This window comes from Equus przewalskii, chromosome X (genome assembly GCF_037783145.1).
Source record: "Equus przewalskii isolate Varuska chromosome X, EquPr2, whole genome shotgun sequence".
Taxonomy (NCBI): Eukaryota; Metazoa; Chordata; class Mammalia; order Perissodactyla; family Equidae; genus Equus; species Equus przewalskii.
Window position 1 is genome coordinate 45,142,289 of NC_091863.1, and position 19,919 is coordinate 45,162,207.

Below are 19,919 nucleotides of genomic sequence, written 5' to 3' on the forward strand. Positions count from 1 at the left end.
AGTTACCAACCCAAAGTAAATTCTCAGTCCTCATCTTACTCAAAATTATCTGCAGAAAATGATAGCTTCAATAACCTCTTGTCCTGGAAATATTTTCTTCATATGGCTTCCAGATTCCTATGCTCTGTTGGTTTTCCTCATAGCTTTCTAGCTCTCCTCTCAGTCTCCTTCTCTGAATCTTCCTTGTCTCACCCACCTCTAAACTTTGGGGTGCCACAAAGCTCAGTCTTCAGAGCTGTTCTCTATATACACTAACTTTTTAGGTACTGTCATCCAGTTTCATGACTTCAAATACTATCTGTATGCTAATGATTCCTAAATTTTATATACCCAGCTAAAACAATGTCCCTGAAATCGTAACTTATAAATTTAACCAGCTACTTCATATATTTACTTGGATGCCTGTTAGGCCTCTCAAAATTAATATACCCAAAACATAACTCTTGTTTTCCTCCCCTCATCTCCAAACCTGCTTAACCTGTAGTCTTATCTATTTCAGGTCATGAGAATTCCATCCTTTCGTTTGCTGAGGGCCAAAGCCTTGAAATAGTCTTCTGGAAGTCTTTCTAATACTCTATATCCTATCCATGTCAGACCATGTGATTTATGCCTTCAGATTTCAATCTTTTCAATACTTCTGTCATTACTTCCTTGATCCAACGCATCATCTTCTCTTGCCTAGATTAATGCAGTAGCTGACTTAGTGATCACCTTGCTTTCTCCTAGTCTATTGTGATCCTTTTAGAACATGGGTCAAATGTTATCACTCCTCTCTTTAAAACCCTCCTATGGTTTTCCATCTCATGCAGAGTAAAAATCAAAGTTTTTACCATGGCTGCAAGGTCTCATGTACTCTGGCTTTCTGCTATCTTCTAACCTCATTTCCTGCAACTCTTCCCTTTGCTGTCTGCACTTCAGTCACACTGGCCTCCTCACTGTTCCTAGAATGTAGCAGGCATGTTTTCACCTCAGGGACCTTGCATTGACTATTCTCTTTGCTTAAAAAATTGTCCCCCAGATCTTCCTATGTCTTATTCCATTATTTCACTCAGGTCTCTACTCAAATGTCACTTTTCTAAAAGAGCCTTTTTCGTTAAAGTAGCAAACCTCATTCACTCACTGTCTTTTAACTTGCTCACGCTTAACACTAGCATTATGTATCTGTTTATGTGTTCATTATCTGTCTCCTCAATTTGAATGTAAGCAACACAAGGGCAGGCATTTATCTTTCTTGTCCGTTAGTATATCCTCCAGTGTCTGTAATAGTGCCTGGCACACAGTAGGTATTAATAAAGAACTGATGGATATATAAATGAATGAATGAATGGATAGCATGCATGATAGATACCATCATTTCATTTCAGACTTGTTTCATGTCTCTGAGCTTAATTCCCATACTGAGTTTCACCTTATCCCTATCATTCATGACTTCCTCACGTTCCTGACCCTGTGAGGTAAGTCTCAGTGATGGTATGAAAGTCGTGGATGTGTGTTATATACGTCACTTGAAAATAAAACTTAAAGAAAAAAAATATTTGCACTTTCTATAACCATTTAAATAACCTTACCAAAATGACCTGCTTCAGTAATCACAGCGCCTGATATATAGTAGATTTTCAATAAATATTTGCTGAAGGAATAATTGAATAAAAATCCACAAGATGAAATTTATCAGAGGCAAATATCAAGTTCTATACTTGGGGTCAACAAGACAGCTATGGTATTACAAGATAGGGGAAACACAAAATTTATTTAAAAAATAACAACAGGGGATTTCAATTAATCACAAGCTCAATATGATCCAACATTGGTAATGTAACTGCTAGGATCATTCAATCAGTAATGAAAAGTCTCTTTATCAAGTAGTGCTAAGGCAACTGGAGATCCACATGCAGAAGAATGAAGTGTACCCTACCTCACACCATATACAGAAATTAACTCAGTATGGATTAAAAGCTGAAATGTAAGAGTTAAAACTATAAAACTTTTAGAAGAAAACATGAGTATGTCTTTATGACCTTGACTTGGCAGTGGATTCCTACACATAACACAAACAAACAAAAAAAAAGAAAAAAAGAAAAAAAGAAAAATAGATAAATTGTACTTCATCGCAATTAAAAACTTTTATACATCAATGGAAACTATCAAGAAAGTGAAAAGGCAGCTTACAGAGTAGGAGAAAATATTTGCGAATCATATATCATAAAAGGATCTAGTATCCAGAATATATAAAGAACTCTTACAATTCAACCACAGAAAGACAAACCACTTAAAAAATGGGAAAAAAACTTGAATAAACATTTCTCTAAAGAAGATATTAAAAAGGCCAACATGCACATAAAAAGTTGCTCATCTTCTCTAGGCATTAAGGGAAATGCAAATCAAAAACACAGTGGGATACCATGTTACACTTACTAAATTGGAAAATAACAAGTATTGGTGAGGATATGGAGAAATTGGAAAGCTCATCCATTACTAGTGAGAAGGTAAAATGATATACCTACTTTGGAAAGTAGTTTAGTATTTCCTGAAAATCCTAAATATACAATTACCATATGGGCCAGCACTTTCACTCCTGGGTATATACCCCAAAGAATTGAAAACAAGTATTCAAACAAATACTTGTACTTGAATTTTCATAGAAGCACTATTCACAATATCCAAAAGGTGAAAATAACCCAAATGTCCATCAACAGATGCATGGATAAACAAACTTGGTATATGCAAACAATGGAATAATATTCAGTCATATAAAGTAATGAAGTACTGATACGTGCTACAACATGGATGGACCTCAAAAACATTGAGCTGGAACTATACTTTAGACCAAATATGAGGTCTAAAGAGATCTAACAGAAACAGACCTTAATGAAATGGAGATAAACAAATGATTTACCTGATAGTGAGTTCAAAATAACAGTCGTAAAGATACTCATTGAAGTCAGGAGAGCAATACATGAACAAATTGAGATTTTCAACAAAAAGATAAAAAGTATTTAAAAGTACCAAATATAAATCACAGGGTTTAAGAATACGATAACTGCACCAGAAAAAAAATTCAATAGAGGAGTTTAATGGCAGACTATACATGTGAAAGAAAGAATCAGTGAACTAGAAGACATAGCAGTAGAATTCGTTCAATCAGAGGACCAAAAAGAATAACAAGATAAATATACAGACAATTTGTATCATTTCAATCTTCTTAAATTTGCTAAGACTTGTTTTGTGACCTAACGTATGATCTATCCTGCAGAATGTTCCATGTGCCCTTGAGAAGAATGCATATTCTGCTATTGCTGAACACTAAGTACCTTAAGTTATATTAGAGGTTTCATCTGATAATCAACATCGCAATTAGTGGGAATCCTTTAATACTCTTCACAAATGTTCAACCGTAGAGCTTACTGCTAAGGTATAAAAACATCTCCATTTTTATTTTCAACATCATCAAACAACTGCAAAGTGCAGGGAGTAGTAATTACTTTAAGGAAGAAAAAGAGCTTTGATGTTGGACACCATTCCTGGATTCAAATCCCGGTATTTACCAGCTATGTGACCTTGGTATTACTTAATCTCTCTGAGCCTCTATTTCTTCATGTGTATGATGGAATCAACAGTAGTACCTACTTCACAGGGATTGTGAAGATTAAATATGTCCCATTGGAAATGCCATAGGACTGAAATGGTATATCTGGAATTTGCCTAAAAATACCCATTGAGATGGAGGGAGTGGGTTGAGGGAACAGATGAAACAACATTTTCCATGAACTGAAAATTGTTGAAGCTGGGAATAGGCACATGGAGATTCATCTTTACTTTTGTATGCATTTGAGATTATACATAATAAAAAGATGGTTTTTTTTAAATGCTGTGGGAGTGACTTAAGTTTACCTAATGGTTTGTGGAGAATTTAACTGTCCTTCTTGAAATCAACTTCACAGATTAAGCAGAAACTTATAAAGATATTATAGATCTTTCATCTATGTCCTTATCATAGAATCATATATCATAGAATGTTATAACTGGAAGAGACCTGAAAAGGGCTAAGCAGTTTACTCAAAATGACACTGCTACATAACAGTGGAGCCTGGAGTAGAATCCAGGTCTCCCAGCTCCCAGTTAAAAGATTTCCCCATTGTTTCACACTGTCTTCTTTAGCTATAGCACTTTTAGTATAAGTTCTATCAGTTTATTACATGTAAGATTAAGTATTGTTTAAAAGTAAATTTCCCGGGGCTGGCCCCGTGGCCAAGTGGTTAAGTTCGCGCACTGCGCTGCAGGCAGCCCAGGGTTTTGTTGGTTTGAATCCTGGGTGCGGACATTGCACTGCTCATCAGACCACGCTGAGGAAGCGTCCCACATTCCGGAACTAGAGGGACCCACAATGAAGAATATACAACTATGTACCCAGGGGTCTTTGGGGAAAAAAAGGAAAAAATAAAATCTTAAAAAAAAAAAGTAAATTTCCCGTTTTGATGGGGGTACAGGACAAGGGCACTAGTTCTAGAAATCTAAAGTTATATTTATACAATACTTTTATACAATATTTTTAAATCTATTCTTTCAATTTATCCTCATAATGATCCTGTGGGGTAAGTGAGCAGGAGTTATTTCCAGTTTCTACATTAAGTGATGGGACTTGTCCAAAGTTATTCAACAATTTGGTGATTAAACTAGAACTAAAACTCAAGCCTGGAGTTCATTGAAGTTCACATCTTCTTGTATTACTAAGTTTAGACTTTTATAATAATTCCCTTTAACTTTCGTCTTTTCCAGAATGAAGCATCTCAATCTTTAGCACATTCCAAGGTGATTTTTCTTTCATGCGTATTTGTTTTCTTTTTGTTGAAAAGAAAATGGGGCTTAACATCAACATCGGAGGGGAAGGAAAGTGGCTGGAAGCACTGGAGGCTATGCAAGTGATTTTATAGAACAGGAACTCATGGGTGAATGGAGATAAATATATCAAACATCATAAATAGGTATAGGTATTGTTATTGTGAATAGTTTGGATGTGAAAAAGGTGACTGTGTGTATTTTTATGTACTTTATTTTTGGATTTCCTAGCAAAAGTAATCCTAAAAACTTATGTGGAGATTTCCCTTTTACATTTTATAAAGAACTTTTACATGTGTTATTATAATGGTCTTAATAACAAGCCTCTGAGGGGACAGGGCTAAGCTGATGTATTTCTATTTTGCAGATGAGAAAACTGTGGTATAAAAGAGTCAAATGGCTTGCCCAAAGTCATACAACTCTTTTTCTGGTGTTTCTTATCACCTTATCTTTTCATTACCTTACACTTATTCACTACTTCAAGCTTAGCTGGCTATTGTAGTAATGATGCGATACTTAATTTCATTCTTTCTTTCACTATCATTCACATTTGGTATGTGCTCTCAGTCATCACTTATTTTTGTGGTATTATGTTCTCTCCTTCTAAATTCATATTCTTTTCAGCATTCCAGTGGGCCCTTACTTCCTTTAATCTCATTCCAGGAAAGCTGAGAAGACAAGCTGCAGGCATTTCCTTTTTTGGAGCCACTTATGAGTACCTGCTCTGGTGGTGGTTCCTATAATTTGGACTAAGTACATCAGACTTACTCTGTGTTTTGTGTACGTTGAGACTCGAACAAGAAAGTCATAATGTGCTTCCTGCTGAGATGCCACAAAAGGGGGTTATTTGAGTTTGAGTTTTCCAGTAGTTCCTATGGTGATAGGTGTGACCCTGTTTGGAGGAAATGAGAGAAATTGGAGGATCTTGCAATCTCTTTTTATTAGTTAGTTTGTTTCTAGAAACCATTTACCCTCCATTATGTGATCTACTTCAAGCAGAGCTTGGGGAAATCCCACTGACATCCAGGTCAAGGAGCATTGTCGCTTCATTATAGCTATGGACTGCTGAGGTTCAAATCTCAGTTCTGCCGTTTACTAGTCAGGTGATTTGAGCATAAGCTACTTCATCTTTTTGTGCCTCAGTTTCCTCATTTTAAAAATGAGGAAATAGGGACCAGCCCTGTGGCATAGTGGTTAAGTTCGCGCAGTCTGCTTCGGCGGCCCGGGCTTTGCCAGTTTGGGGGTCCGGGCATGGACCTACACACCACTTATCAAGCCATGCTGTGGCAGGCATCCCACATATTAAATAGAGGAAGTAGGGCACAGATGTTAGCTCAGGACCAATCTTCCTCAGCAAAAAGAGGAGGACTGACGGTGGATGTTAGCTCAGGGCCAATCTTCCTCAAAAAAAAAAACCGTCAAAAATAGGGAAATAATGTACCTACTCCTAGAATTACGAGGATTGAATAAGCTAATATAAGTATTTGTTCTTTATCAGAACTGTACTTGGCATCTGGTAAGTACTCAGTGAAAGTTGGCAATTATTGTTCTTTTATCACCATTCTATTGTTAATGTCATGCTGCAGAGTAGCCTCAATCCTGAAGGTTTTCCCCAGAGGCCCATCCCACAACTACTCTATTCCTCTGGAAGATATGCAATTAAACTGTCTGGAAATGTATGTGTACTCTGGTTCTTCTTTAATTATCTTCGTCTAATGTTAAAAATGTGGGTAGTACTTTTTAAAAACTACCTATAATCTCAAAATCCTAAACCATTGATTTTCATTTTTCAATAGTTCCAGCATTTATTATAGGTCAGAGTCTGAAATTGAATGATACCTGCTCAAGATATTCTGAAATGATTGGTTTGTTGTCCTTAAACTTGTACTTCTTTGAGCAGACAGTTTTTCAGAAAGAAGGTGCCCGCAAGATTTGGGATATTAGAAAGTAGAAGGGAACACTGTAATTAGAGTCAGAGGATAAGACTTCCAGTTCTGATTCCATCACTTCTAAACTATGTGACCTTGGGACTCCAAATTCATTATCTGTGAAATGTGAATGATATATGAAAGCTGTCTATTTCTCTCCTGTAAAGGTATGTAGATGCACGTGAGGGATTATTATTTTTATTGTCCAAATGTTTGATCTTGTTAAGACACTAGGTACCTTCATAGGTCTGTGTCAGGGTTCCCAATGCTTTGCTTTCTTTTGAAGTTATGAGACCCAGTGACTCCGCTTTGCCTTCCTCCTTAAAGGTTTAACTTCTCACTTCATCCCTAGACATTTTTTTCCCTCTCAGGGCTGGTCAAAGGGTGGGATGTGTTCTTATTAGCCAGCCACCTTCTCCTGTCCCTTGAAGGCACTCTTCGCTTTTCGTAAAACAAGCAGATCACTATGAAAAATGCCACTTGAATAGCAAAATAAACTTGGGAACATGACAAAGGTAATATAATCTTATCAAATTTCTATGGCCATGGTCCCTGGAATATGGTTTGTGATGTTCTGCACATATGAGACATTGACCTGCTGTGGATGGGGCTTAGTCTTCCACCCTATCTCCTCCTCTGTTTCCTCCTCCAGTAACCTCTCTCTTAGGAGAAGGACCAGAAAGTCCAGCTTCCAGACACAAAGGCTTGAAGAACCAATCCAGGCAGAATAATGGTATTATTTCAAGTAGGTAATTTGTGTTTCTGAAGCCCTCCTGCCTCTGTGACTCACATCTCAATGGCCTAGGACATACCCTAACCCTCTTTGGGTATTTCCTCATCTCTTCCCTCACCTTTTCTCTCACAGCTTCCATGCAGCTGTCTGGTCACAGACACTTAGAGCAGCAACTCCAGCTCTAAAGAAAAGCAAAAGACTTAAAAGGTCCTCTTTTTTTTAAAACTGAGCTTTTTTTAAGACCATTCTGTAGGCCCTAATTTCCTTCAGTTTTCAATTTTGGCTGGCTAAATATTAAAGGAAACGTTTGTTTTTTTTTAAAAAAAGAAAAGGTTATACACCTTCCTGATAGCTTTCCCTATACTCACTCCTACCAACTTTTAGAATGTTGTCCAGGGTTATCTAATGGCTATTCCAGTTGGCTGTTCTTTGGATGAGAAGACACTAACCAGCAATGGCTGAGACATTCCTAATTGTCAGCTATCCCCTTTATGCCACTTGATGAAAATATTTGTGATATGAGGGGAGGCAAGAAGTATTTTTCAGACTCCTTGATTATTGCTATTAAACAATATTAATATTTAATGTTATAATGTTGCTATTAAATAACATTCCTTATTTCCGTGATCATTCATTCATTGGACATTAACACATTGTATGGAGGAGATACTTTGCTAAAAGATAGGATACAGAGAACAAGACTAGGTAAATATTGAGGGGCTCACCTGGTAGTGAGGGAAACAGACAGACAATGTCTCTTTTTGCTGGGTACTGTTGTAAACACTTTAACTTCACAAATCCTTATGACAACCCTGCAAGCTAGTACCATTATTAATCTCATTTTACAGATAGGGAAACAGACACAGAGGGGTGGAAAAACTTGCCCAAGGTCTTATTGTTAAGAAGTTGCAGAGCCAGCATGTGTCCCTAGGCACTCACTCCAGCGCCCACACCTTTTTACCACACTTGGGTAGCAATGTGGAGTATGGACTAGAAGGGGAAGTGACTGAAAGATGACGAAAGGGCTAGGTTTAAGAGAGATTTCTCCAGCAGAATTTATTACAGCTGATAACTAATTGGCTGGAGATGAAGAGAGAGGAGTCAAGGGTGACTGACTATCAGGTTTTTAGACTGAGACTGGGTTGATGGTGGTGCTAATAATTGAGATTGTAAACATAAGAGGTGGAGAAGGTTTGTGAGCACATTGAGTGTAAAGGACCTGTTTGATGCCTAGGAGATATCCTTGTGGGCCAGAACTAAAGATTCTTGCCATCAACAATAATAATGATTATAATGATAATAACTAACTATATTGAGAACTTTTTATATGCCAAGAACTGTTTAAGTGCATTCACATGTAGTAATTCATGGAATTCTCACATGAACCCTATTAAATCAGTGCCATTTCCCTCCCTCTTGGCAGGTGAAGAAACTGTGATTCGTAGGGGCTAAAAAGCTTGTCAAAGTTACTCTGCTTCCTCAATGCTGCTGTCTTGTAATCCATAGGAATTGAAGAAGACCAGATAGGAGATGGCTCTTGTAAGTTGTCCAGGCTAGAAATAATGAGTCCTAGTTGAAGAGTATGTGAATGGCGAGGAAGAATTCAATTCTCTTCACTCTCCTACAGTTTTCTTTTCAGTGTCCATAAACAAAAACTTTTATTGGAACCCATCCATGCTCATTTGTTTACATTTGTTGTCCATGTGTTTGTTTATATTCCACATAAGAGTGAAATCATATGATGTTTATTTTTCTCAGTCTGGCTTACTTCGCTTAGCATAATTCCTTCCAGGTCCATCCATGTTGTTGCAAAAGGGATGATTTTGTCTTTTTTATGGCTGAGTAGTATTCCATTGTATGTATAGAACACATCTTCTTTATCCAATCATCAGTGGATGGGCACTTGGATTGTTTCCATGTCTTAGCTATTGTGAACAGTGCTGCAATGAACATAGAGGTACATATGTTACTGATTGTGGATTTCAAGTTGTTTGGGTAGATACCTAGTAGCAGAATAGCCGAGTCATATGGTATTTCTATTTTTAGTTTTTTGAGGAATCTCTTCAATGATTTCCTTAGTGGCTGCACCAGTTTGCATTCCCACGAGCAGTATATGAGGGTTTCCTTTTCTCCACATCCTCTCCAACATTTGTTATTTTTAGTCTTAGTGATTATAGCCATTTTAAGACATGTAAGATGGTATCTGAGTATAGTTTTGGTTTGAAAATGATTAATGATGTTGAACATCTTTGCATGTATTTATTGGCCATCTCTAAATCTTCTTTGGAAAAATGTCTGTTCATATCCTCTGCCCATTTTGTGATCGGGCTGTTTGTTTTTTTGTTGTTCAGTTGTGTGAGTTCTTTATATATTATGGAGATTAACCCTATGTCAGATATATAACTTGCAAATATTTTCTCCAAATTGGTGGGTTGTCTTTTTGTATTGATCCTAGTTTCCTTTGCCTTGCAGAAGCTCTTTTATGTGATGAAGTCCCACTTGTTTATTTTTTCTTTTGTTTCCCTTGTCTGAGAAGACATGGTATTCGAAAATATCCTTTTAAGTTAGATGTCAAGGAATGTACTACCTATATTATCTACCAGGAGTTTTATGGTTTCAGGACTTATCTTCAAGTCTTTGATCCATTTTGAGTTTATTTTTGTGTATGACATGAGATAGTGGTCTACATTCATTCTTTTGCATGTGGCTGTCCAAATTTCCCAACACCTTTATTGAAGAGACTATCTTTTCTCCACTATATGTTCTTGGCACCTTTGTCAAAGGTCAGCTGTCCATAGATGTACGGTTTTATTTCTGGGGTTTCAGTTCTGTTCCATTGATCTGTTTTTGTACCAGTACTATGCCGTTTTGATTACTACGGCTTTGTAGTACATTTTGAAGTCAGGGATTGTGATGCCTCCAGCTTTGTTCTTTTTTCTCAGGATTCCTTTTAGCAATTCAGCTTCTTTGGTTGCCCCATATGAGTTTTAGGATTCTTTGTTCTATTTCCGTGAAGAACATCATTGGAATTCTGATTGGGATTGTAGTTAATCTGTAGATTGCTTTGGGTAGTATGGACATTTGAAGTATGTTTATTCTTCGAATCCATGTGCATGGAATCTCTTTCCATCTCTTTATGTCATCATCTATTTCTTTCAATAATGTCTTATAGTTTTCATTGTGTAAGTCCTTCACCTCCTTGGTTAAATTTATTCCTAGATACTTTATCATTTTAGTTGCGATTGCAAATGGAATTGTATTCTTGAGTTCTCTTTCTGTAAGTTCCTTATTAGAGTATAGAAATGCAACTGACTTTTGTACGTTGATTTTCTACCCTGAAACTTTACTGTTGTTGTTAATTATTTCTTATAGTTTTCCGATGAATTCGGGTTTTCTCTATATAAAATCGTTTCATGTGCAAACAGCGAGAGTTTCACTTCTTCACTCCCTATGTGGATTCCTTTTATTCCTTTCTCTTGCCTAATTTCTCTGGCCAAAACCTCCAGTACTATGTTGAATAAGAGTAGTGATAGTGGGCATCTGTGTCTTGTTCCTGTTCTCAGAGGAATAGCCTTCAGTTTTTTCCCATTGAGTATTATGTTGGCTGTGAGTTTGTCATATATGGCCTTTATTATGTTGCAGTAATTTCTTTCTATCCCCATTTTGTTAAAGAGTTGTTATCAGGAATGGCTATTGGATCTTATCAAATGCTTTCTCTGCATCTATTGAGATGACCATGTAGTTTTTATTCCTCATTTTGTTAATGTGGTGTATCACATTGATTAATTTGTGGATATTAAACAATAGCTGTGTCCCTGGTATAAATCCCACTTGATCATGATATATGATCTTTTGGATGTATTTCTGTATTCAGGTTGCCAAAATTTTGTTGAGGATTTTTGCATCTATGTTCATCAGTGATATTGGCCTGTAGTTTTCCTTTTTTGTGTTGGCCTTGTCAGGCTTTGGTATCAGAGTGATGTTGGCTTCATAGAATGTGTTAGGAAGCACTACATCTTCCATAAGTTTTTGGAATAGCTTGAGAATAATAAGTATTAAATCATCTTGGAAAGTTTGGTAGAATTCTCCAGGGAAGCAGTCTGGTCCTGGGCTTTTATTTTTTGGGATGCTTTTGATTACTGTTTCAATCTCTTAACTTGTGATTGGTCTATTGAGATTATTTCTTCTTGATTCAACCTTGGGAGGTTGTAATAATCTAAGAATTTATCCATTTCCTGTAGATTGTCCATTTTGTGGCATATAGCTTTTCATAGCATTCTCTTATAAGCCATTGTATTTCTGTGGTATCCATTGTTATTTCTCCTCTTTCATTTCTAATTTTATTTATCTGAGCTTTCTCTCTTTTTTTATTTGTAAATCTGGATAGGGGTTTGTCCGTTTTCTTCATCTTCTCAAATAACCAGCTCTTTGTTTCTTTGATGCCGTCTACTGCCTTTTTTGTTTCAATAGCATTTATTTCTGCCCTGATTTTTATGATTTCTCTCCTTCTGCTGACTTTAGGCTTTGTTTTTTCTACTTTTTATAATTCAGTTACATTTAGTTTGTGATTGCTTATTTAGGATTCTTCTTGTTTGTTAAGGTGAGCCTGTATTGCGATGAATTTCCCTCTTAATACTACTTTTGCTGCATCCAATATAAGTTGGAATGGTGTGTTATCATGTTCATTTGTCTCCAGATATTTTTTGATTTCTCCTTTAATTTCTTCAATAATCTCTTGGTTGTTCAATAGCATGCTGTTTAGTCTCCACATCTTTGTCCTTTTCTCAGCTTTTTTCTTGTAATTAATTTCTAGCTTTATAGCATTGTGATCAGAAAAGATGTTTGTTATTATTTCATTCTTCTTAAAATTATTGAGGCTTGCCTTGTTTCCCAACATATGGTCTATCATGAGAATGTTCCATGTGCACTTGAGAAGAATATGTATTCTGGTGTTTTTGGATGGAGTATTCTATGTATGTCTGTTGAGTCCAACTGGTCTAGCTTTTCATTTAATTCCACTGTTCCCTTGTTGATTTTCTGTCTGGATGATCTATCCATTGATGTGAGTGAAGTGTTGAGGTCCCCTACTATCATTGTGTTATTTATTAATATCTTCTTTTAGGTTTGTTAATAGTTGCTTTATGTACTTTGGTGCTCCTGTGTTGGGTGCCTAGATGTTTATAAGTGTTACATCTTCTTGGTGAAGTGTCCCTTTGATCATTATATACTGCCCCTCTTTGTCTCTCTTTACCTTTCTTATCTTGATGTCTACTTTGTCTGATATAAGTATTGAGGCACCTGCTTTCTTTTTTTTACCATGAGCTTGGAGTATCGTCTTCCATCCCTTCACTCTGAGCCTGTGTTTGTCATTGGAGCTGAGATGTGTTTCCTGGAGGCAGCATATTGTTGGTTCTTGTTCTTTAATTCATCTTGCCACTCTGTGTCATTTTATTGGAGAATTCAATCCATTTACGTTTAGAGTGAGTATCGATATATGAGGGCTTAATGCTGTCATTTTATCACATGTTTTCCAGTGCTCCTGCATTTCCTTTGTTTCTTGTCCTGTGTATTTTGATCTGCTAATTGAGTTATGTAGTTTTTTATGTTGTGTTTCTTTGTTTTCTCCTTATTTATTATTTGTGTCTGTGTTCTGCTCTTTTGTTTAGTGGTTACCATGAGGTTTGTAGATAAGATAGTCCATTTTATGATGGTGTCCTATTTCCTTAGACTAAACCAATTCACTCCCTATCCTCTTCCCCTCCTAAGTTGTTTTTCTCACATCTAATTCCATCTTGCATTGTGAGGTTATGGTTAAAATGACAAGATTATATTTGTTTTTCATGTTTTCCTTCCCTTTATCTTTAATGATACACTGGAGTATTTGGTAACCTGTTCTGATATATAGCTACAATTTTCTGATTTTGTCTACCTATTTATCTCCTTATTCCATGCTTTGTAACCCCTTTATCCCTCTTTTTTTCAGGTATGAGGGGCTTCTTGAGGGTTTCTTGTTGTTGGGGGGGAATCTTGTGGCTACAAACTCCATTAGCTTTTGTTTATCTAGGAAAGTTTTTATTTCTCCATCATATCTGAAGGATATTTTTGCTGGATGGAATATTCTGGGCTGAAAGTTGCTGTCCTTCAAAGATTTGAATATGTCATTCTAGTTTCTCCTAGCCTGTAAGGTTTCTGCAGAGAAATCTGCTGAAAGCCTGATGGGTGTTCCTTTGAAGTTTATTTTCTTCTGCCTTGCTGCCCTTAGTATTTTTTCTTTGTCATTCACTTTTGCCAGTTTCTCTACTACATGCCTTGCAGTAGGTCTTTTTACATTGACATATTTAGGAGATGATAGTCTCTTCCACATGGATTTCCAGCTCCTTCCCTAGGTTTGGGAACTTCTGTATTATTTCTTTGAGCAAGCTTTCTGCTCCATTCCCCTTCTCTTCTACCTCTGAAATACGTATAATTCTTATGTTGCATTTCTTATTTGAGTCTTATTTTTCTAGGAGACTTTATTCATTTCTTTTTAGTCATACTTTTTTCTCCTCCTCTCTGTGTAACATTTTAATATGTCTATCCCCGGTTAAGCGGATTTGCTCTTCTACGATGTCCGCTTGTGCATTTGGGGAATCCATATTTTGTTTTATCTCTTCCATTGTGTCTTTCATCTCCAATATTTCTGATTGATTCTTCTTTATAGTTTCAATCTCTTTTGTGATGTAGCTCCTGAACTCATTGAATTGTTTTTCTACATTCTCTTTTAACTTGCATTTTTTTTTTGATAATAGCTATTTTGAATGCTCTGTCATTTAGATTACATATTTCTGTGTCCTCAGTACTGAGTTCTGGGTGCTTGTCATTTTCTCTCTGGTCTGGAGATTTAATATAATTTTTGATACTGCTAGAGGGCGTGGCTCTGTTTTTGTGCATCATGGTATTATTTGGTCACAGTTATTGCATATTGCCACTGGGTGGGGATCAACAGCCGTGTATTCTGAGCTCTCTGCATTCAACCAAGATCAGGCACTGGAGCCAGTGCTGGGCAGGTGGAGGGTAGGGATACTTTCTTCTGCATGCTCATGGGGTTTTCTCACTCTGTTCTCACTATCTGCTCTCTTGGAATGTTGGCTTGATGAGGTCACCCCCTGTGATAGCTTTCACCCCAGTAGAGGGATTCCCTCTATGCTGCAAGGGCCCTTGATATCTTTGATGTTCCTGTCAACAAACGTACCCTCTCCCTTTCCCCCTCGGAGGCAGCCCATGGTGTCAGATCACAGTCTTTTCAGAAGGGAGTGAAGTTTTCTCTTACTCCATTCCTCTGAGGGGTCCTCCAGCCTCTCCATCGTATGGCTGCATGAGTCTCTCTGACGTCTTTTGTGTTGTGTTTGGATGTCCTCTGTTGGAATATGAATGTTTTTTTTTCATTTTATGGTGGAAGCGAGAGATTACATGGAATGCTCACTGTGCCATGATGCTTTCCTATAGATTTTTCTGGCAGCAACCAAGAAAGATTTCCTGGCCTCATGGTGCCCCGACGTGGACTAGATGAGTGTTATCTCACCTAACATTCTTTTTCTACCATAGTACCTCCTTTTCCTTTCCTCCTTGAAATCAGAAAAAGCTGCCCTTCTGGAACATCATACTTCATCGGTAATTACAACTCAAACGTCTCTCATACATAACTCCTCTAATTTTCTTTCATTCTTTCCCACTCTTGTCCCATTCCTTGAGAAAACAACACTTCCTCATTCTCCTTTTCTGTCACTCTCATCGAAAAACTTCAGAAATGTCTTGAACACCTACCATGTGCCAGGCACTGTTCTAAGCCCTTGAAATATATCACTGGAAAAAACATCAAAGATGAAAATCTCTGCCTACAAAGAGCTCACAGTCTAATAGAAATCAGAGTTTTCTGCATCTGACTTCTACTATGCTTGTTCCTACATTAACCCCAACCCCCAGTCCCAAAGAGGCTTCATGGAAGCCTTAGAACTGTGCAGAGAACAATTTGAAATCTTTTAATTCCAGATGGAGAAGTTGAGGCTTACAAAGAAAAAGACCTTGACAAAGGATGTGATTCCTGGGCATCTAACTCCCAGGTCAGTGTTCTCTGCTACACTTGCTGACTCTCTATGTCTGGTTGACCCAGATCCAAAACTGATAACAATGGGCCTAGTATAATCTCTGACATAGTAATTATGCAACAAATATTTGGTGGATGATGGATGTATATGTAGCAGTTCTCATATATTTGAATGAAAGAAAATAAAATGTATGTGTTTTGAGATAAAACTGGAAATATTTTAAAGTGTCAAAATTTTGCAGACTCTTTGATAGTGGCATAAAAGTTTTCCGCATAATCCCAATAGAACATTCTTTGTGTGTTATTGCTATCTAATAAGGACTGGTTCCTCATTTTCTGACATTCAATAAATAAAAGAATTGTTTTTAGGTTTATCGTTTACTTGTTGGTGTGGCTATATTATAATTTTGTTTCCTTGCTGATTGTGCATTTGTTGTATTTTAATTACATTAGGTCTTAAATGGCAATTGTGAAGTGACCTATAAAATGAACATTTCTGTGGGTAAATGTGATTTACATCCAAAACAGTTATCTGATTTATCGACTACCTTTTGAAATTCAACCATATCATAAATGAGGAAACTGATTATAATTGGAGACAGCATGATGTGAAATCTGACCAATTAAGTCATAAGAAACCTGTAGATATTTCTTCCTTGCCCTACGTTTTCCTCTCTTATGAGATCCAACTATTGATAGATCAAAGGAAATCTGGTTAAAGAGGTACTGGTAGGTGCTTCTGGTGGGAATGATTGTGATGGTGTAGGGCAGCTGAATGAGGCCACCAAATCTCTCCTTTCATAGGAGAAAAGCTATCTAACAAGGAAATAGAACACTGATTATATTAACGCTACCTAATTTGTATGTGTAACAGAGGTAGACAGATAAAATGCTTCTTTAGAGAGATTTGGCACTGATGTGTAAATAAGTTCATTAGGGTAAATATCCATATAGGAACATCGAACTTCTTAGAATGAGAACTAGACCAGGAAGGGGAGGATTCTAGAAACTATGTGTCTATGCTAATATTCCTATTAAAATAGGAAGGGTTGGAAAGGTGAGAAGTAGTAAATTCACAAGCATACAGGATTTGGGGGGGGGCAGCTAATATTGTTTGGGACAAGTCAGGACCATCTTGATGAGTAGAATATCCAAATTAGAATGTTGTCCAAATGCTGACTTCTCAGTATCTACTAAGTCCTGAGAAATAATGTTCATAGAACAGAAACAACTGTAACCAAAGGTAAGTGGCATACTGTATGCATTTAGTGAGTTAGATCTTATTTTAAAATCATCTTTCCCTTGTCTCTGTTCCAGATATGGATCAACCCATAAACAACTTGGAGGTCCAACTAAATTCAGAGAGTGGCTCAATGCATGTGTTCAAACAGGTCAGTTATCAGAAAATGAGATATTAATGTTGAGTCATAATAGTGTTGAGTACCTGGTAATCATTATAGAGCTGAAGCACATTTTTCTTTCTGACAATGTGTTGAGGACTGAGAAGGAGTAAAGGAAAGGAGGCTTCCAGGAAGTACCTAAATGCCTGAATTTGAAGTTCAAGTAGGGAGTAGCTCTGGCCTAATAGAAACATGGCTTCTGGGATCAAGGCTATAGGGTCAAGATTAGACACTTGATAGACAACAGTAACAATTTATGTAGCATTATTCCATATTCCAGGCACTCTGAAGATTAAATACATTGTCTTATTTAATCCTCACAATAAGTCTGTTGGATAGCTTATTAGTCAGGGTTCTTCAGAGAAACAAAAGCAACAGAATGTATATGTCTCAATCTCCCTCTTTATGTATATATCTATAAATATAAATAAAATATATATACCTATATATTTATATATAAATTATGTATGTTTATATTTGAGATCTTATATCTTATATATATGTGATAAAAATATATATCTATCCCTAACTGTTGATTTTTTTCAATCATTTTATTGAGATCATACTGGTTTATAACATTGTGTAATTTCAGATGTACATTACTAGTTATCAGTTTCGGTATAGACTGCATCATGCTCACCACTAATTGTCTAATTTTTATCCGTCACCATATATATGTGTCCCTTTACCCCTTTCACTCATCCCCCAACCCCGTTCCCCTCTGGTAACCACTAATACGTTCTCTTTATCTATGTGTTTATCACCCACATATGAGTGAAATCATGAGGCGTTTGTCTTTGTCTGGCAAATAAGCAAAATATTTGTTAAGATCATACCCTCAAGATCCATCCATGTTGTTGCATATGGGACAGTTTTTTCTTTTTTTATGGCTGAGTAGTTTTCCATTGTGTATATATACCACATCTTCTTTATCCATTCATTAGTTGATGGGAACTTGGATTGCTTCCATCTCTTGGCTATTGTGAAAATGCTGCAATGAACATAGAGATGCATAAATCTCATTGAATTATTGATTTCAAGTTCTTTGGATAAAGAACTGGGATAGCTGGATCATATGGTATTTCTATTTTTAATTTTTTGATAATCTCCATACTGTTTTCTCTAGTGGCTGCACCAGTTTGCAGTCCCACCAGCAATGCTTGAGAATTCCCTTTTCTCCACATCCTCTCCAACATTTGTTATTTTATGTCATGGTAATTATAACTATTCTGACTGGTGTAAGGTGATATCTCATTGTAGTTTTGATTTGCATTTCCCTAATAGTGATTTTGAACATCTTTTCATGTGCCTGTTGGCCATAGTATACCTTCCTGAGAAAAATGTCTGTTCATATCCTCTGCCCATTTTTTGATTGAGGTGTTTTTTTGTTGTTGGGTTCTTTATATATATATATAGGAAATTAACTCCTTGTCAGATATACAATTTGCAAATATTTCCTCTCAGTTGGAAATTTCAGTGATGTCTTATAGTTTTCCTTGTATAGGTCATTCACCTCCTAGATTAAATTTATTCCTAGATATTTTATTCTTTCTGTTGCAATTGGAAATGGGATCATATTCTTGAGTTCTCTTTCTGCTAGTTCATTATTAGAGTATAGAAATGCAACTGATTTTTGTAAGTTGGTTTTGTACCCTGCAACTTCACTATAGTTGTTGATGATTTCTAATAGTTTTGGGGTAGATTCTTTAGGGTTTTCTATATATAGGATCGTGTCATCCTCAAACAGTGAAAGTGTCACTTCTTCCTTTCCAATTTGGACACCTTTTATTTCTTTTTCTTGCCTAATTGCTCTGGTCTAAACTTCCACTACTACAATGAATAGGAATGACAAGAGTGGGCACCCTTGTCTTGTTCTTGTTCTCAGAGGGATGGCTTTTAGTTTTTCTCCATTGAGTGTGATGTTGGCTGTGGGTTTGTCATGTATGGCCTTTATTATGTTGAGGTACTTTCTTTCTATACCCATTTTATTGAAAATTTTTATCATAAATGGATGTTGGATCTTGTCAAATGCTTTATCTACGTTTATTGAGATGATTTTTATTCCTCATTTTGTTAACATCGTTTATCACATTGTTCAATTTGCAGATGTCAAACCATCCCTATGTCCCTGGTATAAACCCCACTTGATCATGGTGTATGATCTTTTTAATGTGTTGCTGTATTCTGTTTGCCAATATTTTGTTGAGGATTTTTGCATCTATATTCATCAGCGACATTGGCCGGTAATTTTCCTTCTTTGTGTTGTCCTTGTCTGCTTTTGGTATCAGGGTAATGTGGGCCTTGTAGAATGAGTTAAGAAGTGTCCTGTCTTCTTCAGTTTTTCAGAATGCTTTGAGAGGGATAGGTATTAAATCTTCATTGAATGTTTGGTAGAATTCTCCAGAGAAGTCATCTGGTCCTGGAATTTTATTTTTGGGGAGATTTTTGATTACTGTTTCAATCTCTTTACCTGTGATTGGTCTATTCAGATTCTCTGTTTCCTCTTAATTCAATTTTGAGTGGTTGTATCACTAAGAATTTATCCATTTCTTCTAGGTTATCCAATTTGTTGGCATGTAGTTTTTCATAGTATTTTCTTCTAATCCTTTGTATTTCTGTGGTGTCTGTTGTAATTTCTCTTCTTTCATTTCTAATTTTATTTATTTGAGCCTTCTCCATTTTTTCCTTAGGGAGTCTGGCTGAATTTTTCTATTTTGTTTGTCATCTCAAAGAACTGGCTCTTAGTTTCTCTGATCCTCTCTACTTTTTTTTAGTTTCTATTTGATTTATTTCTTCTCTATTTTTCATTATTTCCCTCTTTCTGCTGACTTTGGGCTTTGTTTGTTCTTCTTTTTCTAACTCTGTTGGGTGTAGTTTAAGATTACTTATTTGAGGTTTTTCTTGTTTGTTGAAGTGGACCTGTATTGCTCTGAATTTCC

General features: G+C 36.4%; 1 protein-coding gene across 9 annotated transcripts in view; it reads left to right on the forward strand.

Annotated features, from left to right (window-relative positions):
• KLF8 (KLF transcription factor 8) overlaps window positions 1–19,919 on the forward strand; it is a 325,716-nt gene that overhangs the window by 159,655 nt on the left and 146,142 nt on the right. For 6 of the 9 annotated variants that reach the window (XM_070605590.1, XM_070605586.1, XM_070605585.1 and 3 more), the window contains one exon: window positions 16,898–16,971. Coding sequence is in view for 5 of the 9 variants with exons in the window: in XM_070605586.1 (XP_070461687.1) it covers window positions 16,900–16,971 (72 nt within the window). In the remaining 4 variants the exon portion in view is untranslated. Of the gene's footprint in view, window positions 1–14,488; window positions 14,551–15,525; window positions 15,597–16,897; window positions 16,972–19,919 lie in introns of those variants that run through there. The other 3 variants (XM_070605591.1, XM_070605587.1, XM_008507405.2) reach the window with 3 other exon arrangements.